Consider the following 20,865-nt stretch of genomic DNA (forward strand, 5'->3'; position numbering starts at 1 on the left):
TAGGTGCATTACACTGAAGTAAGAGAACTGAGTAGGATGTTAAGATGGCTCTGGAGTGGAGGTACTTGTCTCGGTCTCTAGGGTGAAGTTGTCCTCTTGATTTGTGTGTGTCTAGTCTTCTAGTTGCCCCCTGTTTTTCCCCATTCTCAGTTACTTCAAACAGCACCCCCTAGTGATCTCTGCATGTTATTTCAGTATCTAGAGATACATATTTTACCATTTCTAATATGTACTTTTTTTTCACATTTTAACATATCTGAAATTGTGATGCATCTTACAGATTGGTGGAGTATCATGCTGGCAGCATTTTAAATTTCAGTGTTTTATTAAAAAAGAATGCTGCATCTTACAACTGATGGCATCTTAGATTTGATAAGATGTAAAGTATCTGGATCTGGAGATACGAACTCCTTAGAACTGGCTAGGTGCCCTTTTCTTTTTTCTCCTCTATCTTTGGCTTCCATTTATTCTTTTTTTTTTTAAGATTTATTTATTTATTTGAGAGAGAGATAAAGAGAAAGCGTGCACAAATGTGTGAGTGCCCGGGGGTGGGGCAGAGGGAAGGAGAGAGAAACTCAAGCAGACCACCCTGAGCAAGAAGCCACACTAGGGCTCAACGCTGGGGCTCAACACCAGAGCTCAGCATTGGGGCTCAGTGTCATGACCCAGAGATCATGACCTGAGCTAAAACCAAGAATCAGGCACTTAACCAACTGTGCCATCCAGGTGCCTCTAATATTTGTTTCCTTAAGTGGCTCGGTCAGTCAGTTAAGTGTCTGCTTTCAGCTCAGGTCATGACCGCAGGACTGAGCCCCATGTTGGGGGGGGTCCTTGCTCAGTGGGGAGTCTGCTGCTCCCTCTGCCTCTCCGCCTGCTCATCCTCTCTCTCTTGTGTACTATCTCTCTTTCAAATAAATAAATAAAATCTTTTAAAAATATATGTTTCCCTTTTTAGTTTGCATGTCATTCTGCTCCCTTTCCCCTCTTCCTACTCTCCTCTATCTTTATCCCTGCCTCCATGCTTCCCCTCTCCTTCCTTCTTTGGTCCCTTCCTGAAACCTGCACAAGTTCCCAGGGCTTTTGCTGATCAGAGCTCTTTTTTTAAAGGCCCTATGACCTGATGGTGGTTCCACCAAAGAAGGTGAACCCTGAGCACTACATCTTCTCTCCCTTTGGTGTCCTGCACATACATCCGGTGGAGGGCAGTGAGACAATGACACTGGGGACCTGGCACCGCCACTCTGTCCTCTGGCAGCAGCTCCAGTTCATTCCATTCTTCAAATATTGCCTCTTATACAAGGCCTTGGCTTGGTAGGTGATGCTGGTATGGGATGTAGGGACAAGGGTTGCGGGGAGCTATAGCATGTCACTGCCCTCTGATCTGTAGTTGGAAGAGGAGTATGACCTTACAGCGGCTGCACCGGTGCCGTACTTTCCTTGGGAAGCATCTACTCTTGGCTGTGCCCCACTTTGGAGCTGGGCTTCTGCATATTAGCAGGTATGGTCTTCAAAATACACTGTCAATGGATGTCTTAAAATTATTTTTATAAAAAAATATTAACACGTCCCTTGTAGAAATTTTGGAATATACAAAAAAGCACGAAGTATAAAAAAGCCTTTGATCTTAATCACATAACTAACCACATAACTAACCACAACAGACATTTTGTTGCAAATCCTGCTAATCTTTTTTTCTACCACCTATACAAATGTGGTCATACTTGACATATTGTTAAGTAACCAGGATTTTTTCTGAGTAATGTATTCTGAGCATATCTTCGTGTAATTGTATATTCCTACATCACATTGCCCAGATCACACAAGTATAAACTACCGGATCTGGTGATATACCTTAGGTGTTTGAATGCAAATTCTCTGCTCTTTCCATGGTATCTTTTGGATTCTTTTTTTTTTTTTTTTTGAGGGGTTTATCTTTTGGGTTATTTTTTTATGGGGGGAGACTTAGTTATTCCCATTTTCAGTACTTTTTTTTTTTCACTTTTCCTGCACTCCTTGGCCACTTCTAATTATCTTCTGTGATAGAAGTTGCGAGCTCAAATGTCTACAGGGGCTGAGCAGGACCTATGGAAGAAATGCAGTGGGTTAGGTGCAAGACATTAGGGAGTGTGGGGATTGCAATTTTGAGACTACATCTAAATAGGACAGCCACTACTCAAATCCAGGAGACTGTTAGCACTGGGAAGATGGGTACAGCATGCCAACTGCCTTATTTTTTTTTTCAGGATTTCCTGGAAATATATATTTTGTTTTAAAGTGTTGTAACTTTACCTATTTAACTCGAATTTTTATTTAAACAGTGGGCTGGCCAACTCTTAGTGGAACATATGAAAACATTTTCAGTCTGAATTTGACCCACAGCCTTTTTGCAGTTTGCAACCTTTGCTCTGGGGATCCTCCAGTCTGGCCTAATCGTGGTATAATTAAAAATATAAGGGCTTGGAGGCTGGACAGATCTGAATTTAAATCCTGAATACCAACTATCCTCTTTGAGCCTCATTTCCTGATATGAAAACTAGGGATGAAGATTTCTATTACACAGCTATAGTGAGAATTAAGTGAGATTGTAAATATAAAATACCATGTTCAATGCCTCTTAATAGGTACCGAATAAAATGACACCCATTATGATCATCCTCTGCTTGTTGGGGGTCTTTCTTCTTCTTCAGGTATTTTTAGAGATGTAGAGTTCTCAGGTGTGGGCGAGGGTAGGGGATAGTGGAGGCAAATTTTCTTAGGGATAGTCAGCCCATGGAGAAGTTGGAAGTTTGTCACCTTTGATTCTAAAACTCATCTGTTCATCTAGACATTTAGGGCCCTTAGCTTTCCCTATCCCAAGGAAAAAGCCTGTGTAGTCTCTCCTCCTAAATCAGACCCTGGGATCATTTGACCATCTCCTAGCAGAAAGGTCGCTTAGTATAAACATTTGCACACACCCCAGGCCTTTCCCAAAGAATTCCCCAGCCAGCAACTTCCTCAGCTTGAATTCTTCCAAAGAGCTCTCCTTTCCCAAAGAATTCCCCAGCCAGCAACTTCCTCAGCTTGAATTCTTCCAAAGAGCTCTCTAGAGGAAGCTGTCCCTGGAGGTCATCAGGAATAGTACAATCTTTCTAGAACTTTGCTTATTCTGAGGTGAGCTGGGCTAGAAAGAGGTCAAAGATGTTCAAGGAAAGAGAGCCGAGATGCTGACTCTGACCAGCTTAGCCCTTGATCCCAGGCTTCTGCAGGAGCTTCGCTCTGTACCCTGGCTCCCCCAAGACCAAGATCGTTGCTACGAGCTGCTGGACCTGCAACAGGCTCTAGCCAAGGAGAACCACAAGGCTCTGCGGCTGCTTTGTCGCTGCCTGCACCTCTGCACATCCATCCTGCAACTGGTAAGAGGCTCCAGCTTATCATGAGCCTTTTCTCGAAGGTGGCTTGCCAGAGTTCCAGTGTCCTCCTGGCTTAAGCTTCTCCTGGGATCCCCCATATGGCCTGGGTGCTGCAGTTGGCTCACAGCCAGGTTCCTGTGCAGCAACAGCAGTCTCTGTTGTGGGGCAAGTGGATTGATTATAGGTGGGTAGAGGCATGGACTCAATCTTTTCCCTAAGGGTTGGTCATGGCCTTGAGCAGGGAGGAGAAGGAACGTAGCAATAATTGTTCTTCAGTTGTTTGTGTCACGGTCATTAGAGAACCTGAAAGTTGGAATCTGGATCTTTTATGCTGCTGGTCTTATCTTAGAACCTATCTTGAACCTTTGGCAGGCCCCTGAGGCTGGTAGAAGCATCTAGTGTCCTTCCTGATTATGCCTACTCTGCATCTGTGGTACATGCCCCCTGCTTGGGTTCCTGGAGGCCCTGCCGTGTGATTTTGTCACTATAGTTTGTTGTCTGTCAGGTGGGACTGGATATTTACACAGTTCTCTGGCTGATCACCATCTGCAGGTTGTCTAGTTCTGAGAGAAGGGACCCACCCAAATTTTGTGAACTTGAGAAATAATGTAGAAGAGGCCCCTTGTAGGGACTTCCTACAGGGAAATGGCCTTCAGCCTCCAGATAGTAACAGTTGGACCTGCCATTGCACTGAGCTTAACAGAGCAGAAGTTGGGGGCGAACTCTTCCACAGCCTTGCTCTACCTCCTAGTTCCTAAATCCCACCTTTGTTTCAATGTTACAAAACTCGTTATAATTTTTTAATAGTTAGTAGTTTATTTTGTTAATTAAGGTATAATTTACATGCAGTAAGCAAATTTTAAGTGTGCGGTTTGTTGAAATATTTGCATATATATACATCCATGTAACTGCCATCACTCAGATCAAGATATAGAGCATTTCCAATATCTCAGCAAGCTCCTTGGTACCTCTACTGCCAGCTCCCCACAAAGGTTACTACTCTGATCTCTGTCACCATAGATTCATTTAGTCTGATTTTGAATTTTATATAAATGGAATCAGCATGTCTGGCTTTTTTTTCCCCCACTCAACATAATCTTAGTGAGATTTATACATAATCTTCTAAGTAGTGGTGGTTCACTTTGTTGTATGTTATGTAGTATTTCCCTCTATGGATGTACCACAATTTATTTATTCTCCTATTGATGGACATTGGAGTTTGTTACAGTTTTTGCTATAATGATTAATGCTGATTCTTATACATATCTTTTGGTGGACATAATCCCTCATTTGTTTGTGGAGTATGTGTCCAGGAGTGAAATTGCTAGAATAGGGTATATGTATATGTCTATTGCAGTGCGAAACAGCTTTCCAGAGTGGTTGTGCCAGGTTTTTATTCTCCCAGCAATATAGGAGATTTCCAGTTGCCCTAAGTTCTCAACTAACACTTGGCATTGTCAGGGTTTTTAATTTTAGCCAAACTGGTATACAGTGGTATCTCATTATCACTTTAATTTGTGTTTCTGTGATCTCCAAGGTTGTTGAGCATCTTTTTGTATGTTTATTGGCTGTTTTGGTACCTTCTTCTGTGGAATGTCTTAATAACTCTTGCTCAATTTTTAACTGGGTTGCTTGTTTTTTTCCTATTAATACATAGCAGTTCTTTATACATTCTAGATATGAGTCCAATGTCAAGTATATGTGTTATAGATATTTCCCCCTAGTCTGTGGCTTACCCTTTTACTATTTTAATGGTGCCTTTTTATTAGCAGCTCTTAATTTTCTTGAAGTTCATTTTATCAGTCTTCTTTGGTTGGTGCCTTTTGAGTCCTAGTTTAAGAAACCTTTGCCTACCCCAAAGTCATGTAGATATTTTCTGGTGTTCTTCTAGAACTTTTATTACCTTATCTTTCATATTCAGGTCTATGGTACATTTCAAATTAATTTTTATGTATGGTGTACTTTTTCCTATTTATTGAAGAAACTATCCTTTCTCCCACTTAATTGCATGGTGTCTTTTTCTTAAATCAGATGACTGTATATGTGTGAGCCTGTTTCTGGACTCTTTTCTGTCCCATTAATCTATTTATCTGTCTTTTAAAATTTTTTTTACTTAAATTCAATGTAGTTAACATATACTGTATTATTAGTTTCAGGGGTAGAATTTAGCTATTCATCAGTTGCATGTAATACCCAGTGTTAATTACATTATGTGCCCTCCTTAATGCCCATCACCTGGTTGCCCCACCCCCCCTACCCATCTCCCTTCCAGCAATCCTCAGCTTGTTTCCTGGAGTTAAGAGTCTCATATGGTTTGCCTCCCTCCCTGTCTTTTTTCTTTATTTTTAGATTTTTATTTATTTATTTTACACAGAGAGAAACACACACAGCGAAAGAGGGAATACAAGCAGGCGGGGGGGGGGGTGGGAGAGGGAGGAGCAGGCTTCCCATCCAGCAGGGAGTCTGATCATGACCCCACTGAAGCAGCAGACGCTTTTGACCTAGCCACCTAGGCACTTCTTCCCTCTCTGTTTTCATCTTGTTTCATTTTTCCTTCCCTTCCCCTATGTTTATCTATTTTGTTTCTTAAATTCCATATATAAGTGAAGTCAAATGGTATTTGTCTTTCTCTGACTGACTTATTTTGCATAGCATAATACATTCTAGTTACATCCATATTGTTGCAAATATATTTTTGTTAGTGTTACACTATCTTAATTATTGCAGCTTTATGGTATGTCTTGGTATATGGTACTATAATCCCTATAACTTTTTATTATACAAATTTTTATTATACATTTATTATACAACCTATGCTAGGTTCTTTGCATTTCCATATAAGATTTAGAATCAGCTTATTAATTTCCACAAAATAATGTTACTGGGATTTTTTTTTATTGGCTTGTTTTAAATTTGTAGATCAATTTGAAGGAAATTGATGTCTTAATAATATTTCACTTTCTTATTCATAGACATGGATCTCTTCATTTATTTTGATTTCTTTAATTTATCCTACTAAGGTTTTATAGGTTTCCTATAGAGGTCTTAAATATTTTTCATTAGATTTATTACTAGATATTTGAAATTTTTGTTGCTATCATAAATGGTATTTTTAAATGTTATTGTTTTCTAATAGTTGCTATAGCCTATACAAAAATTAGTTCATGATCGATAAAAGATGTAAAAGAAGATGGATAAAAGATATGAAAAGAAAATCCAAAAAGCTTCCAGAAGACAATGTAACATTTTTATTATCTTGGGGTTTCTTAAACAAAATTTTAAAAAATGTAAACCATAAAAAAATCAAGACATTTATTTATATTACAATCAACTTTTTAAAAAGCACCACAGAGTAGGGGCACCTGGGTGGCTCAATCGTTAAAAAGCACCACAGAGTGAAAAGACAAGCAAAGGCAACATGTAGAGCCACTTTTCTGTGCTGTTGTGTGGGCTTGAATGGAACTTGTCCCTGCCGGCAGTCACCCCAGAAGTGGGGGCTGATGTAGAGGAAGGGGAGGATGGGTCATCCTCCCACCGGTAACTGAACTGTTACAGAACCAAGCTTGTCTCTTTGCTCAATAAAAGCATGCTGCTCCCCATTAAATTGTAGCATTACTACATAACTAAAATAGATTTGAAATATTAAATAAATAATGATATAAAATATGAGAGTTTGGAAGGTAACCTTTATCAATTTTTAAGGATGTTTCCATCGATTCTTAATTTGCTAAGAGGTTTTATCATGAATGAAAGTTGAAATTTGTCCAGTGATTTTTTTTCTGCTTCAATTTAAATTATTACGGGAATTTTTCTTTTACTCTAATATGGTGAACTGTCAGTGTTAGACCAATTTTGCATTACTGGGATAAACCCATTTTGTTTCTTTATTGTATGACTTTTTATTTTTATATAAGTTCAGATTTATTAGGAGAGTTGCAAGGATAGTAAAATAAACTCTCATCTACCTTTTACTAAGTAGTTTGTTTTTCTCACTTAACATTCATGCTTATTCTTTCTTTATGTATGTGTACATTATTTTCCTGAACCCTTTGAGAGTTTTAAGTTGCAGAGGTTAAGTTCCTTTACCCTTAAATATGTTAGTGTGTTTCTCCTAAGAACAGGGACATTTTCTTCCATAACTCTAGTATAATTATCAAAAATTAGAAAATTTCATTTTGATACAATTCTGCTATCTAACTCACAGTCCTAATTAAATTTTGCAAGTTACTCTAAGAAAGTCCTTTATTTCTATGCTTTTTTCTTGTTTCAGGATCCAGCCCAGAATCCTGCATTGCATTTAGTGGTCACTTCTCCTTATTCTCTTTCCTATGTCACAGTTCCCCTGCCTTCTTTTGGTTCTTTGTCTCATCATGGGACAGCTCTATAGTAGGGTCTTCATTCCAAGGCCGCCTCTCTCACCACATGAGACCAAGAACAACCTTAGCTGTGCTCTTGGTTGGCAATTTCCCCTTTCCTGTTTTGCTTCCTGCTCTCCCTTTGAAGCTTCCTGAAGACCATTCCTTCAATAAATCACATTTCCCCAAATTTGTGGGGAACCCAGTCTAAGAAAATTATATTAGACCAAGTTCATTCATTCTTTTATGCAAATATTCTACAGCCACAATAACTTAAAAATTTTTTATCTGTTTTTTTTAATTTAAATTCAATTAACATATAATGTACTATTTGTTTCAGGGCTACAGATCTATGATTCATTAGTGTTACACAATTCATAGCACTCACCATAGCACATACCCTCCCCAGTGTCCATCACCCAGCCCCCCCATCCCTCCCACACCCCTCCACACCAGCAACCCTCAGTTTGTTTCCTGAAATTAAGAGTCTGTTATGGTTTGTCTCCCTCTTTGGTTTCGTCTTGTTTTATTTTTTTCCTCTCTTCCCCTTTGATAACTTTTCTTATCCACTTTATCTTTCAGTTTCTGAGAGATATATGTTTAAAAGCCCCTCTTTTAACTATAGATTTATTAATTCTCCTTGATGTTCTTTCATTTTGCAATATGTATTTAAAAATTGTGTGTGTGTACAGGTTCATAACAGTGTGTCTTGGTGACTTTATTGCTGTGAAAATGTCTTCATTCTTGTTACTACCTTTCTACTAGAGTTCTACTTTGATGTTAACAGCATCAAGCATTTGCTCCATCTCTTTTCCTGTTTGTTGTCAGCTTTCCTTTGTTATTTTGTTTCCTGAAAAACATTACGTCTGAGAGTCTATGTCTTGCCATAGGTTTATCTCATTTATTATGGTTACTGATTGGATTTGATTATTTGATTATTATGATTACTGTTGGGATCTGTTTTTCCCATTTCACATTGGTGTTATTTACTTCCTATGATTTCTGGTTGATTCTTCCTTGAGTTCCTTGTCTTTTGTTGGATTGTTTACATTTTGGTTGCCATTGTTGTCCTCTAATGGTTTGGATGTTAGACATTTTATTGCTCTCATGGTTGCCCAGGAAACCCTCAGTGCCTATTCATCCTTCTTAGTTTTAGAATCTTGACTTTATTTCTTTTCATAGACTTGCAGCTGGAGGAAGCCATGTAATTCAGTTCTGGGCAATGAAACATAAGTGAAAGTCACTGTGAAAAGTTTTTAAAAGAGGCAGATCCAACTGGAATGTGTTTTGGACGTTTACTCTTATCTTATTGCCTGACCCTTGGATGAAATTCTGGTGATAGAGAAGCTATTGCACCATGAAAGTATAAACGTCATATTAAAGATGGAGGAGGACCATAAGAAGAGCTTTCTTCTGATTGATACTGTTGGGCCAATATGCCATCCAGGGATTTCTTATTTAATTAGTAAATAAACCTTTTACTTGCTTGAACCACACTTTTTCTAGTTTTCCCTCACTTGCAGCTGAGTGCATATGTAAGACATTTATACACCTGCTCAACAGGTATAGCTGTTTCACTTACATTTTTATAATAATGTCTCTTTCAAACCCACACTATCACCAGCATCCCTGAGCTCTTTCCCTACTGTGTGTGTGTGTGTATGTGTGTTTTGCGTAGCCCTTATCACCTTTTTACACATAATATGAATTACTTATTATGTTTATTGTATTTCTCCCTTGCCTTCAAAAGGGTAGGGATTATTATTTGTTTCCATCCCCGCTATACCTTGTACTCATTATACGTTATGCCACAATGAGTGTTCTGAGTGAATGAATGTCAAGTGTGGATCTGTATTCACGTCTTTCTCCCAAGCACAGTAAGAACCTCAGTGCTCTTCAGGTTTCCTTTCTCATCTCTCTTCCTCTCGTTACCCTCCACTCTTCCGGGTATGCTTATGTTGAGATTTCCTGGAATTTAATTCTGGATTGTGGTGAGCATTCTTGTTTTGCAGCCTTCCCATTAAGACTTGACAATATGTTTTACAAATGTCTTTGCTCATCAAAGCTTCTTATAGCTCTTGTATTCATTTTCCTTTCTCAGAAATATACTGTTGTTTATGTTTTTCAGAGAGAATCTGTGGATGGTACATTTCTGGACTCTTTGTATATCTAAAAATGTCTTTACTCCTTCCCAAACTTTCAGTGATACTGTGGCTAGTTACAGAATTCCAGGCTTGAAAATATTGCCTCAGAACTTTGAAGTTATTGAAGATCTTGCCCCTTAGTGGTGAGGTTTTAAAAATGAATACTGATTATGATCTGGTGTAGTAATTATTGTTGTTGTTTGTGTGGTTTTATCCTAATTGGCGCTCAATAGGCCCTTTCAGTGTGAGTGATACATTTTTTTTTTATAAACAGTTACTTTGGAAGTAGCTATGCCAGGCACTGTGCTAAACAAAGAGACATGAAATAAGATGGACTGAGGCCTCTTCCTTGAAGAATTTACAGTGAAGCGGACGAATCACCTGAGGAACTAGATAGTGATGACACACTGGACTAAGGGCTTGCAGTGGGACGTACTCAGTATGAGGGTATTTCTAGAGCCTGGAAGACAACATCTCGCCGAGTCAGAGGGCGTGTTTGTGCCTGATGTGTAGCTTAGTCAAGTGCCTTATGTCTGGGTCTCCGAAGACTGGGATCTGAACTCAAGGATGAGTAGAATACAATCCACACACACCAGTTAGTTCTAATCACAGGCTCTACCAAACATCAAAAAGGACAGGAGAGCATCAGGGACAGTAGGTCCAACTGGCCATACATATCTTGCTGGTGTCTCCCTCTGTCCAGAGAGGTGGCAACTGTCAGCAGCCTGTGTAGGCCAAGGAAACTCCCAGATGTGAGAAGGACCCACAAAGTGGCTCTTTGACTTTTATCCCACATTCCCCATCCCCAGGGGAAGGTCTCAGTAGCCTTCTACTACTCAGTAGACAGCTTCCACTGTCATATAAGGAGAATTATGCTACTCAGCAGGCTACACCTCCCAGGCCTAGTGATTGAAATCCATGTCCTGGAATTATCGCTGAGCCTTACTTATCCAGTCTTTCTCCTTCTCTGTGTAATCTGTGTGCTGTGAAACTCTCTGATTACAAGTGCACAAATTTTCTATTTGAGGTCTACCCTGGGGGTTTTTAGTAGACCTGCCTGGTCTATCAAATTAGCAATGTGACCTCTTAATGTATGTTCTCCATTTTGCATCTTTTCTGGTCACTGAAAGATTTCAGGGGCTAATCTCTACTAAGAAGCAGCCTCCCTGTGTATATGTAGATGCTCGGTTTCAGACTCTGCGACCTGAGAGTTTTGCAGAGGCCAGTGTGTGGCCAGTTTGTCTTCCCTCCTCCTTCAGTTAGCTGTCCGCTCTCTATGCTGACAGGTTCACGAGGATACGTATCACATGCAACAAGGCCTGCAGGAGCGAGTGAAAAACTGCAAGAGGATCAGGACGGACCAACGCTCCGTCTACCTTCAGAGGGTACAGTGCCAACAGCTGGAGCAGAAGCTGAAGCAGGCAGAGGCCTGGTTGCTGCGGCTGGGACAGTTGGCGCGCCTCATACACTACATGATTTGCCAGAGCCTTGTGTCTATCGTAGAGGAGGAGATAACCTCCTTTGTGGCCAACATCCTACAAGTGAGGTGGTGGGTGGCACGTGTGGAGGTGGGCAGGCAGTCAAGGCTAGACGGCAGGCAGAGGGCACTGACATGTAGCCCCCAACCTCTCCTGACCCTTCTCTACAGCCCCCAAGGAAGAAACCCTTTCTCTCAGCCCAGCTGGTCTTTGACAGTTGTGGCCAGCTATCTCCTGAGCCGTGTATTGAAACTATGATCCAGATTCTAAATGTGGGCTTGGAGTCTGTCAAGGCCTCTGTCCTGAAGGTATTCTGGGTTGGGCAGGGGGCTGGCTGTAGGAATCCCCAACTCCTATCCTCTGTGTAATTAGAAGCTCTCAGTCTGGTCTGAACACTCACTGGTTTCCATTTCTGCCCTCTCTACATGCCTTGGCATGAAGGTAATGCAGTCTACAGACCTGAAGACCCCCTGCCACTCCTTGTATCCTGAAGGTATTTAAGTAAGGAGGCTTAGGCAGGGGTTAGTGAGGGTGAAAGGAGGGAGAGGGGCACATGCACAGTGTCAAGGGCATGACCATAAAATCAAGCCTTTGGTGTGGATGGAGCGGCTGTAACCTGGGTAGTGCACACAGGTGTTGGGGGTGGGGGTTAGAGGGTAGAGGTGTGTCTTTGCTCACTCATGGACATGCTTGTGTGTATGTGTGTGCATGCAGTTGAGTGGAATGAGAGGTGTATGAAAGAATGTGAGTGAATATGTTGTCCTGGTTCATCTAATTTAGTGATGGCATTTTGTTTTCTGTTAAATTTGATTGCTAAGTTAATTTGTACTTGCTTGAACAACTCTGCTTGTTCAATATTATCTTTACTTCATACAGCTCTTTTTCATTTCATATAGGATAATCCATTAACATTATTGAGCCATTATGGCTACCAGTTATTACTGGTTATTAGTCCTCACATTTGTTAACCACCGGGGGGAAATACATCTTCACACTGCCTTTATTTGGGGTAGTAACCCAGTTACAAATAAAATCATTATGTGCATTCAGTCACATCTGACATGTAGGTGCTTCCCCCTATCTCCTTGATTCAACTAGTATGTTTTCATTAAGATAATTTAAAGACATGAAGTTAAATTGAAGAAATAGGTGACAAGGGAGGAAAAGGTTCATTGAAAGGAGCCCATGTCTTTTACAGATGACACCAATCAGGGCACATTATTTTCTCAAGTGAATCTAGGTTAATTGGTGGAGACTATTGATAATTTGTTTTACATGGTCCAGTGGAACCAAACATGCTTGTTTACTAACCTATAACATGGGAATAACAAAAATAGACCTAATTCGCAGGATTAAAAGAGGTCATATGTTCTGAAAATAAATAAATTGGGGGAAAAAAAAGTCTTAAAAAAAAAAGAGGTCATATGTGTAGTATAGTGCTCAGCATATAGTGATACATATTACAGGTAGTAACTTCTTACTGTTAAGAATACTAACGACAGAAGTAAACAAGATATTTCACCCTATTCTCTCATTTTATACTAATTCATATTTTGGTATACTAATTTCCTTTGAAAGGTAAAACAAATACAAACCTTAATACTTTTATTCTAAGTTCTAATGAAAGTGAAAATGTTTACTTGAGTGTTTTGTGTTACCCCTTCTACTTTTTTTTTTCCCTTGGTGGGCAGCAAAGCAAAGTTTATTGGGTGATAGTACAAAGCTCCCGAAGAGGGAGGAGACTTGAGAGGGTTGCTCACCCCTTCTACTTTTGAAAGAGCACCATGGAGTGATGTATTTAGGGGTGAAATGTCCTCGTGCTTGTTATCTTTCAAATGTTTTAGGGGAAAAAGAGGAGGAAAAACAAACAAAGCAATGTGACAAAATGTTAGTAATTATTGAATCAAAGTGGATGGGTAAAGCGATTTGTAGTATCTTTAAACTTTTCTACATATTTGAGATTTTTCAGAATCAAAATTTGAAGGAAAAAAAAGGTCAGCATGGAAAATCAAAGTAATACCATGGAGGAACAAGAATCAAAGTTCCAATTTGGGGTTTTTCTTAAGTTCTCTATGAAAATTGGAGTAATATTTAATAAAAGTTAATACCTAACAATTAAAACACAACTAGTAGTCTTAAGGAAATGTACATCTATCTCAGAAATCTTTTACTTAAACGAGGCAAAATTTGCATGGCATTTTAACCAAATTACAAAATGATTTCAGTGCCTCTGTGTATATTTTCAAAAGTATGAAAAGTCATCCCCTTATGATAGAAACTTACACACTGACTAGATTCTGGTCCCTAGAAAAGGACCTGGTCTATTACTGATAAAACAGGTACAGCATATCCTGCAGTCCTAAGCTCCATTCTGCAACATTTTCCAGAGAGGAGTCTTTTTTTTTTTTTTTTAAAGATTTTATTTATTTATTTATTTGAGAGAGAGACAGTGAGAGAGAGCATGAGCGAGGAGAAGGTCAGAGAGCGAAGCAGACTCCCCATGAAGCTGGGAGCCTGATGTGGGACTCGATCCCGGGACTCCAGGATCACGCCCTGAGCCGAAGGCAGTCGTCCAACCAACTGCGCCACCCAGGCGTCCCCAGAGAGGAGTCTTAATTCTGAAACATTTTGCAACCGAAAAGAGATGATCAGTATTGTTATCTGATGTCCTTACCATCTTATCAGGAATTTTCTGCACTTTAAAACAAGGAAATTATAATTGGATAATGATTTTTCTCATCTGGCAGGTGTCAAGTTCAGGAACTTAAAATTTTTACATTAACTTTACCAAGATCAGTGCATCTTTTTGATATTTCATCATAAACACTTTATATATGTTTTGGTTGGGATGGTGTCGAAGTTAGCTAAGAGATATAATGCAAAGAATGAAATGGTCACTACTGGTTATTGTTGTTTTTTGTTTGTTTGTTTTGGGTTTGTTGTTTTTTTTTTTTTTTTTGCCAGGGAACTGCATGTGGCAGGGGAGTGTCTTAGAGCGTGAGGTATGAACAGGGTGACCAGCAAGAGGGAGAATAGACATAAGCAGTGTAGCAGTGAGTGGATTCATCATTGAAAGAGAAGAGAGACTTTTTTTCTTGCCACCCTATAAATAAGAAATTTTGAAAAGATGAAAAGTTTTATAAATATGTTTGACAAGCAGCTTTGCTGCTCTGTGTAACATGTCTGAGTGACTCATTCAAAGAAACCTACAGTAAACGTCTCTATTTGGTTTTTCACAGTTGGATTGATGTTTAAAAATGCAGCTCCATGTTAACTTTTATGTTTCTTTGGTTTAGTTGCTATCAGACTTCTTGTCATAAATAAGCTTTATTTTGTTCTTACAGTGGCTATGAAGTAAGTTATTAGTGATTTCCGTTTTGTTTTGTTGGGATATTGCCGTCACCAAGCTGCAGAGTTAAAAACATACTAGCTTTTCTTTCCTTTGCTCAGACTCACACATGAATCAACTGTATCGCACCATATTGCTTGAGTACTCTCATGGGTCTCGGCACCTTGAATCACAGTTCTTCAATCTCATCTTGTGTTTTGGAGCTCACAAAACAGCAAGTGACCAAATTCAAAGACAGAAAATCTGTAGCAACACCACGCTTCACAGAAATGGAAACTAGAATGTCAGGAAGAGGGCCCCTTCTCTCAAATTGCTGCTTGTCCTTTTCTTTCTACTTAGCTCTGTGCTTCTTCCCAGTTTCTCTGACTCTCCCCTAAAACTAGCTGTCCCTGCCTCCTTTGAACTTTCTGCTCCCTTATACCTTGCTTCCAAATGACTTGGGTTTTCTGTGGTACCAACCCCATTCTTTTTTTTTTTTTCTTAAGATTTTATTGATTTATTTGACAGAGATCACAAGTAGGCAGAGAGGCAGGCAGAGAGAGAGAGGAGAAAGCAGGCTCCCCACTGAGCAGAGAGCCCGACATGGGGCTCCATCCCAGGACCCTGGGATCATGACCTGAGCCGAAGGCAAAGGCTTTAACCCACTGAGCCATCCAGGCACCCTGAGAATGAGCTTCTGACAAAAAAAAAAAAAATAATAATAACTGAGAGATCGATCAACGTAAAGACTGCTGGTTAGCTTAAATATATTGTTACTTATAGAACTAAAAGAAGGCTTTATTAAATATAAATTATTAGAAGGGAAATAATACAGTATGAAATTATGCTATAGAGAATGCTGGTCATTCTCTTGCTTTCCGGGTTTTGAGAATGGAAGAATGGAATCTTGGAAGGCATAATGGTAAGCTACGCCCTTCTCCCTTCTTCTGTGGTAGAAGAGCCCATCTTCTGTGAGAAATTAGAAATGTCTGCCATTTGACTCCCCAGCCGTTCTTGCTGCTCAAGGTAGCCATATGACCTAGATTTTTACAATGAGATTTAAGAGTCAGTCTGCTGGGGAGTTTCTAGAAGATTTCCTTTCCTGATAAAATGTGAGAGTCAGGCACGAAGAGGTTTCCCTCCAATGCTCCTCCCCTTTCCCCTGATCTTGCCTAAGAATGGGCTGCTTGGAGCTGGAGCTTGTCTTGCAACTATGAGGCAATAAGCTTTGGGATGAAAACAACATTTCTGATTCAGCCTCCCCTATCACACACACCCCTCTAAGAGAATCTGCCCTTACTTATAAATGAACTCAGAAAGTAGTAGGGGAAGACTATAGGAAGCCTGATACTTGGTGACACCTTTGAGCCACTGAACCAACCTTGGGAATACCTACCTCGAGAGACTTCTTGTTATCTGAGATAATTGTTTTCATTGTTGAGATCTACTTGAGATCTCTCTCTGTGTGTCAAATAAATAAATAAAATCTTAAAAAAAAAAAAGCTCATTTTCTATTTAGATTCCTTAGGAAGGGCTTGTGGGACCAAAATTTTATTTCCCTTTTTTCCTGGGTGCCTGAAACATTTTTTTCTTTTTTTTCTTGAAATTCGGTAATTTTAATAGATATGTCTTGTTATTGAACATTCTGAGGCATATTCTGAGGTATGCTCTTTCAAATGTAGTTTTTGCTTTTGTTTTTTTAAGATTTATTTATTTATTTGAGAGAGTCCTGTGCATCTAATTTCTGAACATTTCGATGTTTTTCCCCCTTTATACACAAAGTTTCAACACAAATACTGAAATTAGCAATTAACCAGTTTCTAAGAAGTTAAAGGGGAAGCCAGGCTCAAGAATATTCCTTAAGACAGATACTAAGGACTGCCAAGTTCAGCCTCCTCCTCTGTTCTACAGAGGCTGGAGTTCTACGAACTACGTTTCCTAGACCTCCTTGCAGAGAGGTGTTGTACATGATTTAGATGTGCATGGACTTCAATTCAGAACTGAGGTAAGAATGGGAGAGAGACAGTGCCTATGCCATCCATTTTGCTGGAGGAGATCATAATAGAGGTAGTGTGCTTCAGTAGCTGCCAGCATGGCTCTGACCTCCCAATTTGCCAGGCAGTGCAGAGCTATAGATGCTCAGTCTAGAGTGTTTTTCAGTTCTTCCAACTGTTTGCAAACCACTTAATTTTCTATAATAATTCCCTTATTGCTTATACTAACTAAATTCTGTTTTCTGAACCTGAACCCTAAATAAAAATTCCTTCAGTGGGTCTGTGTTTGTGATATAGATGCATGAGCGTCAACTCACTCAGGAGCAAGGATTGTGTGTGTGTGTGTGTGTGTAATGTATACACTCAGGTGGAGAGAGAGGTTCTGTGGGGGCCCTGCAGGGCACTCAATGGACAATTATGTTTTGTGCCCCATTAGAAGAAGATGAAGAGGAAGATTCGAACACAGAATTCGCGATGCCCAAGCTCCAGGGCCAGCCCAGTGATGCTGTGCACATCTTCTGTGGGCCAAATATAGGATTGGTGTGGCCCTGGAAGTCTCACACGATTACCGAAGCTCTAGAGGTCCGTGGGTACCGGCTGCGGGGCCAGTACCTGCCCCCCAGTTATAAGCAGCTGCAAGACGACCTGGACAACAGTCCTCGGATCCAGCAGGCACTGACTATGCAACAGGCCTTGCTGGAGGTGAGAAGAGAGTTTAAGGAGGGGGAAGACGCTCACTAATTCCTGGCATAGCCATCCACCTCTGTCCTAAGCATCTTGTCTGTGCCTAGGGCATGCTGCATGAGGTGAAGGAATTCTGCAGGGAACATCGCTGGATGACAAGCATTCACCAGTTCCTGCAGGCCTGGGGGGCCCAGAAGCTGGAGTCCATGAGAGGTGGTCCTGTCAAGAACTATGTGATGCTGGTGAGCTGCCTGAATCTTTGGCAGACCCGTGTCTCCAACATCCCTAACAAGCTGGTTACAAAAGGCAGATTGATGCTGCTGGGCTGCCATCACATACAGTCAGAGATGGGTGAGTGCTGCTCATCCTCTTTCCTTTCCTTCCGCCTTCCTTATCTGATCCACTTGGCTCTCCTTGGACTGGACTGTCCTCCAAGGACTTTTGGTAATGGCCCCTCATTGGACTTGTAGAGCCTCCCAAAGACCCAGGTCCCAGACCTTTCCCTTTGCAGTTAAAGTTGTGGTCATTACAGAGGACAGCCTCCCCGTCTGTTTTGGCTCTGTTTCTTCTCCATGCTCTTTGGGAGTCAAGTTTCTATCACCTGACACTTTCTATTTTCCTGAGATGGAAGTAGTTCAAACCAAATGTGACTGAGAAAAGTCTTAATCTACTCCTGAGGCTCATGAGCTCAGTTTCTTTGCAGATATTCTCGGTAATCAAGAGTGCCTGTCCCCACATGCAACAGAGTCAAAATTGACACTATAATTTGCATGTATAAAAAGTTATTCTCTTTAACTGTTATGGCCTTACTTGTAGTTATAACTTCTGCAGGTGGTGAAAGAATGGGTTCAATTGAAAGTGAAAGCACTTTTCATGTAAAGCAGTGCTTGGGTCTAATTCAGACCCTTTTGGGTATTTGGTCAATTAAAAATTCATTCTACAGTTCTGGGTTGTTTTTATTCTCAGGTGCCCTCTGCTCCTCTTCCTCTGCAAGGTGGCATCTGGCATTGGAGAGGGCTGCTGGGCTCTGTGCTCTTCTTTGCTGGCTTCTGTCAACCCTCATCGAGGTATAACACATCCCTGCTTGGTCTCTGGCCTCCTCCTAACATTGCTGTTTCTGGGGCCACTGTGGCCTAAGCTGGTGTAACTATGTGTGTTCCCTTGGCTGATAGGAGCCCAGAGTGTCTACCTTTGCCGACTTGGCCCTGCATTGGCTCCTGCTGACTTCATAGGCCCTTGGGATGTTCGTAAACCCTTCTTCTAGCCTTCCTCTTAGGCTGGCTAGCCCTATAGGTTCTGCTTCAGTGTCCCTCTGGCCTCTACATAGGAACCCATCCAGGTCTACTGGTTATTAACTCTCCATTATCTTCTGTATCCCCTGCCATTTGGGAGTTGTGGGGGACTTGGGAGCATTGTGTTTGGCCCTCCTTTTGCCAAAATGCATCACACTGTGATTTCTACCCTGATGTGACTATCTCGTGTTAGCACAGGGGCACTCTGCAGTGGCATCTTCCCAAAGTTCCACACAGAAAGTGGAGCTCGGGCCCACTCTGTCATCTCTTTCCTCTTCAACCCATTTGGGTTTCCTTCTTGTCTCGGTTTTCCTCTTGTCCCCCTACTAGGTCAAGGCCTCGTAGCTGTTGGTCTCCCTGGGTCTCTGAGAAATCTGGTTTAGGACCTCATTTTGTTCCTCTGTTTTTTCCCTCCCTTCCAATGAGAAGGGTCTCTCATGCTATTGTTTACCAGCTAAAGTGTTTCTGCCTAGAAGCTGTTCTTTGAAAGGCTCACAGTAGGGTAGATTGGGAAGCCACTGAGTGTTCTTCTAGGAAACAGAATGTGGTTCTGTTTTCTTACCTAGCTCCCAATAACCAATACTGTCTGCTTCCTGCAAAGAGTAGGATACTGTCAGACTTGTGGCCTCCAGGCCTGCTTTCTTTATGGAAGTGGGTGGCCTGAGAGATCTTGCTTGAAAATGCTTGCCTGCCTTGCCCTCCTTGTCTTTGCTCTTCAAGGATGAAAACATGCGTTATGCATCTTTGGGCCACAAAAATTCCCCACTCTTCCCTCTCTCCATCCCACCTAAATGTACAAGGGTTTCGGGCTGCATAGCAGGAACAGGGAGGGCCTGTGGCTGGCCTACTTTGTTTCTGACCCTATTTTGGGTAGGCTTTGCTCCACTGTTGTTCAGGAAGTCTCTGTTCTTTTTAGTTTGTTAGATTCTTGGTCCTTAGTCCAGATCAACTGGTCTCTTCAAGAAGAACAGATAGAGGAAAAACATGGTGTTCAGAATCCTGGGTTTGCTTTTCAGTGGTTTGTGTGACCCCAGATCACTGAGCTTCATTCAGTTCGTTTATTTGTAACATGGACCCGATAATTTAGTCACTCACAGGGTTATGACTAAGAAGAGTAAATGAAATATTTTTTGCAATGTTTCTAGCATTGAGACATCCAGGCACTAGGTGCTTAATTTTTTCACTTAATCTTATCCTTCTTGTGATCTAGTTTTGCTTACTTATCCTCCAGCTCTGTTCCTCTTCAGCCTGGTCTTCTTGAATTGTGAATGACACCATTATTCATTCTTGTGAGTTAGTGTCCATCCTTTACTCTGCCCTCTCCCTAACTCCACCACTTCCAACACCAAATTCTTTCCATTCTTCTGCCTCCTAAATATCTCTCAAATCTGTTTTCCCATCATCCATCTCCAATTTCTAACCTCCAGCAGCCCTGGTATTTTTCAGTCTCTGATTTTTTTTTTTTTTTTAATAATTATTTTTTCACCCAGTCTCTGATTTTTACCATACGATGTCGCTGTTGAGCTCCTCTCTGCCATCACTTGCCTGCCCACTGCCGCTCTGAAAAGCAGCACAGTTCCAAAAACCTAGCTAGTGTGATAGGCCCTAGGGGTAGTTTGCTAAAGGATATGTTCTCTCCTGTATTTCTTCAACCTCAGGTCTCCTTCCACCCATTCCTTCTCTCTCTCAGTTTTCTCTGTCTCAGTTCTTGGTATTAAATCCCACTGATGACTTCCTTCTAGGCTCCAGAAGGTTCATACCCAGTGTGTTTTAATTCTCTGTGCCTGGAACTCACTATCTCACTTTCCGGTTACTGAGATGCTCCTAGAGGAGAAGTCAGTTTATTTTCACCCCTCAAAACATAAAACAGAGCAGAGTGGAGTTAGGCTGCCTGAGTTTGAATCTTTGTTCTACCACTATGTGATTTTTAAAAAAGTTTTTATTTAGGGACACCTGGGAGGCTCAGTCAGTTAAGCTGTTGCCTTAGGCTCAGGTCATCATCCCAGGCTCCTGGGATCGAGTCCCACATCAGGCCCCTTGCTCAGCAGGGAGCCTGCTTCTCTCTCTGCCTCTGCCTGCTTGTGCGTGCTCTCTCTCGCTCTCTCTCTGACAGATGAATGAATAAAATCTTAAAAAAAAAAAAAGTTTTTATTTAAATTTCAGTCATTGAACATACAGTGTAATACTAATTTCAGGTGTAC

At 40.9% G+C, this 20,865-nt stretch overlaps 1 protein-coding gene across 1 annotated transcript in view; it reads left to right on the forward strand.

Annotated features, from left to right (window-relative positions):
• The window catches only part of DNHD1 (dynein heavy chain domain 1), a 79,594-nt gene that overhangs the window by 12,160 nt on the left and 46,569 nt on the right, over positions 1-20,865 (forward strand). The window contains exons 4-11 of the mRNA XM_044260879.1: positions 1,108-1,311; positions 1,388-1,498; positions 3,236-3,392; positions 11,175-11,429; positions 11,537-11,674; positions 11,808-11,859; positions 17,125-17,390; positions 17,480-17,723. Coding sequence (XP_044116814.1) covers positions 1,108-1,311; positions 1,388-1,498; positions 3,236-3,392; positions 11,175-11,429; positions 11,537-11,674; positions 11,808-11,859; positions 17,125-17,390; positions 17,480-17,723 — 1,427 coding nt within the window. The remainder of the gene's footprint in view (positions 1-1,107; positions 1,312-1,387; positions 1,499-3,235; positions 3,393-11,174; positions 11,430-11,536; positions 11,675-11,807; positions 11,860-17,124; positions 17,391-17,479; positions 17,724-20,865) is intronic.

The sequence above is a fragment of the Neovison vison genome, chromosome 7 (genome assembly GCF_020171115.1).
Source record: "Neovison vison isolate M4711 chromosome 7, ASM_NN_V1, whole genome shotgun sequence".
Taxonomy (NCBI): domain Eukaryota; kingdom Metazoa; phylum Chordata; class Mammalia; order Carnivora; family Mustelidae; genus Neogale; species Neogale vison.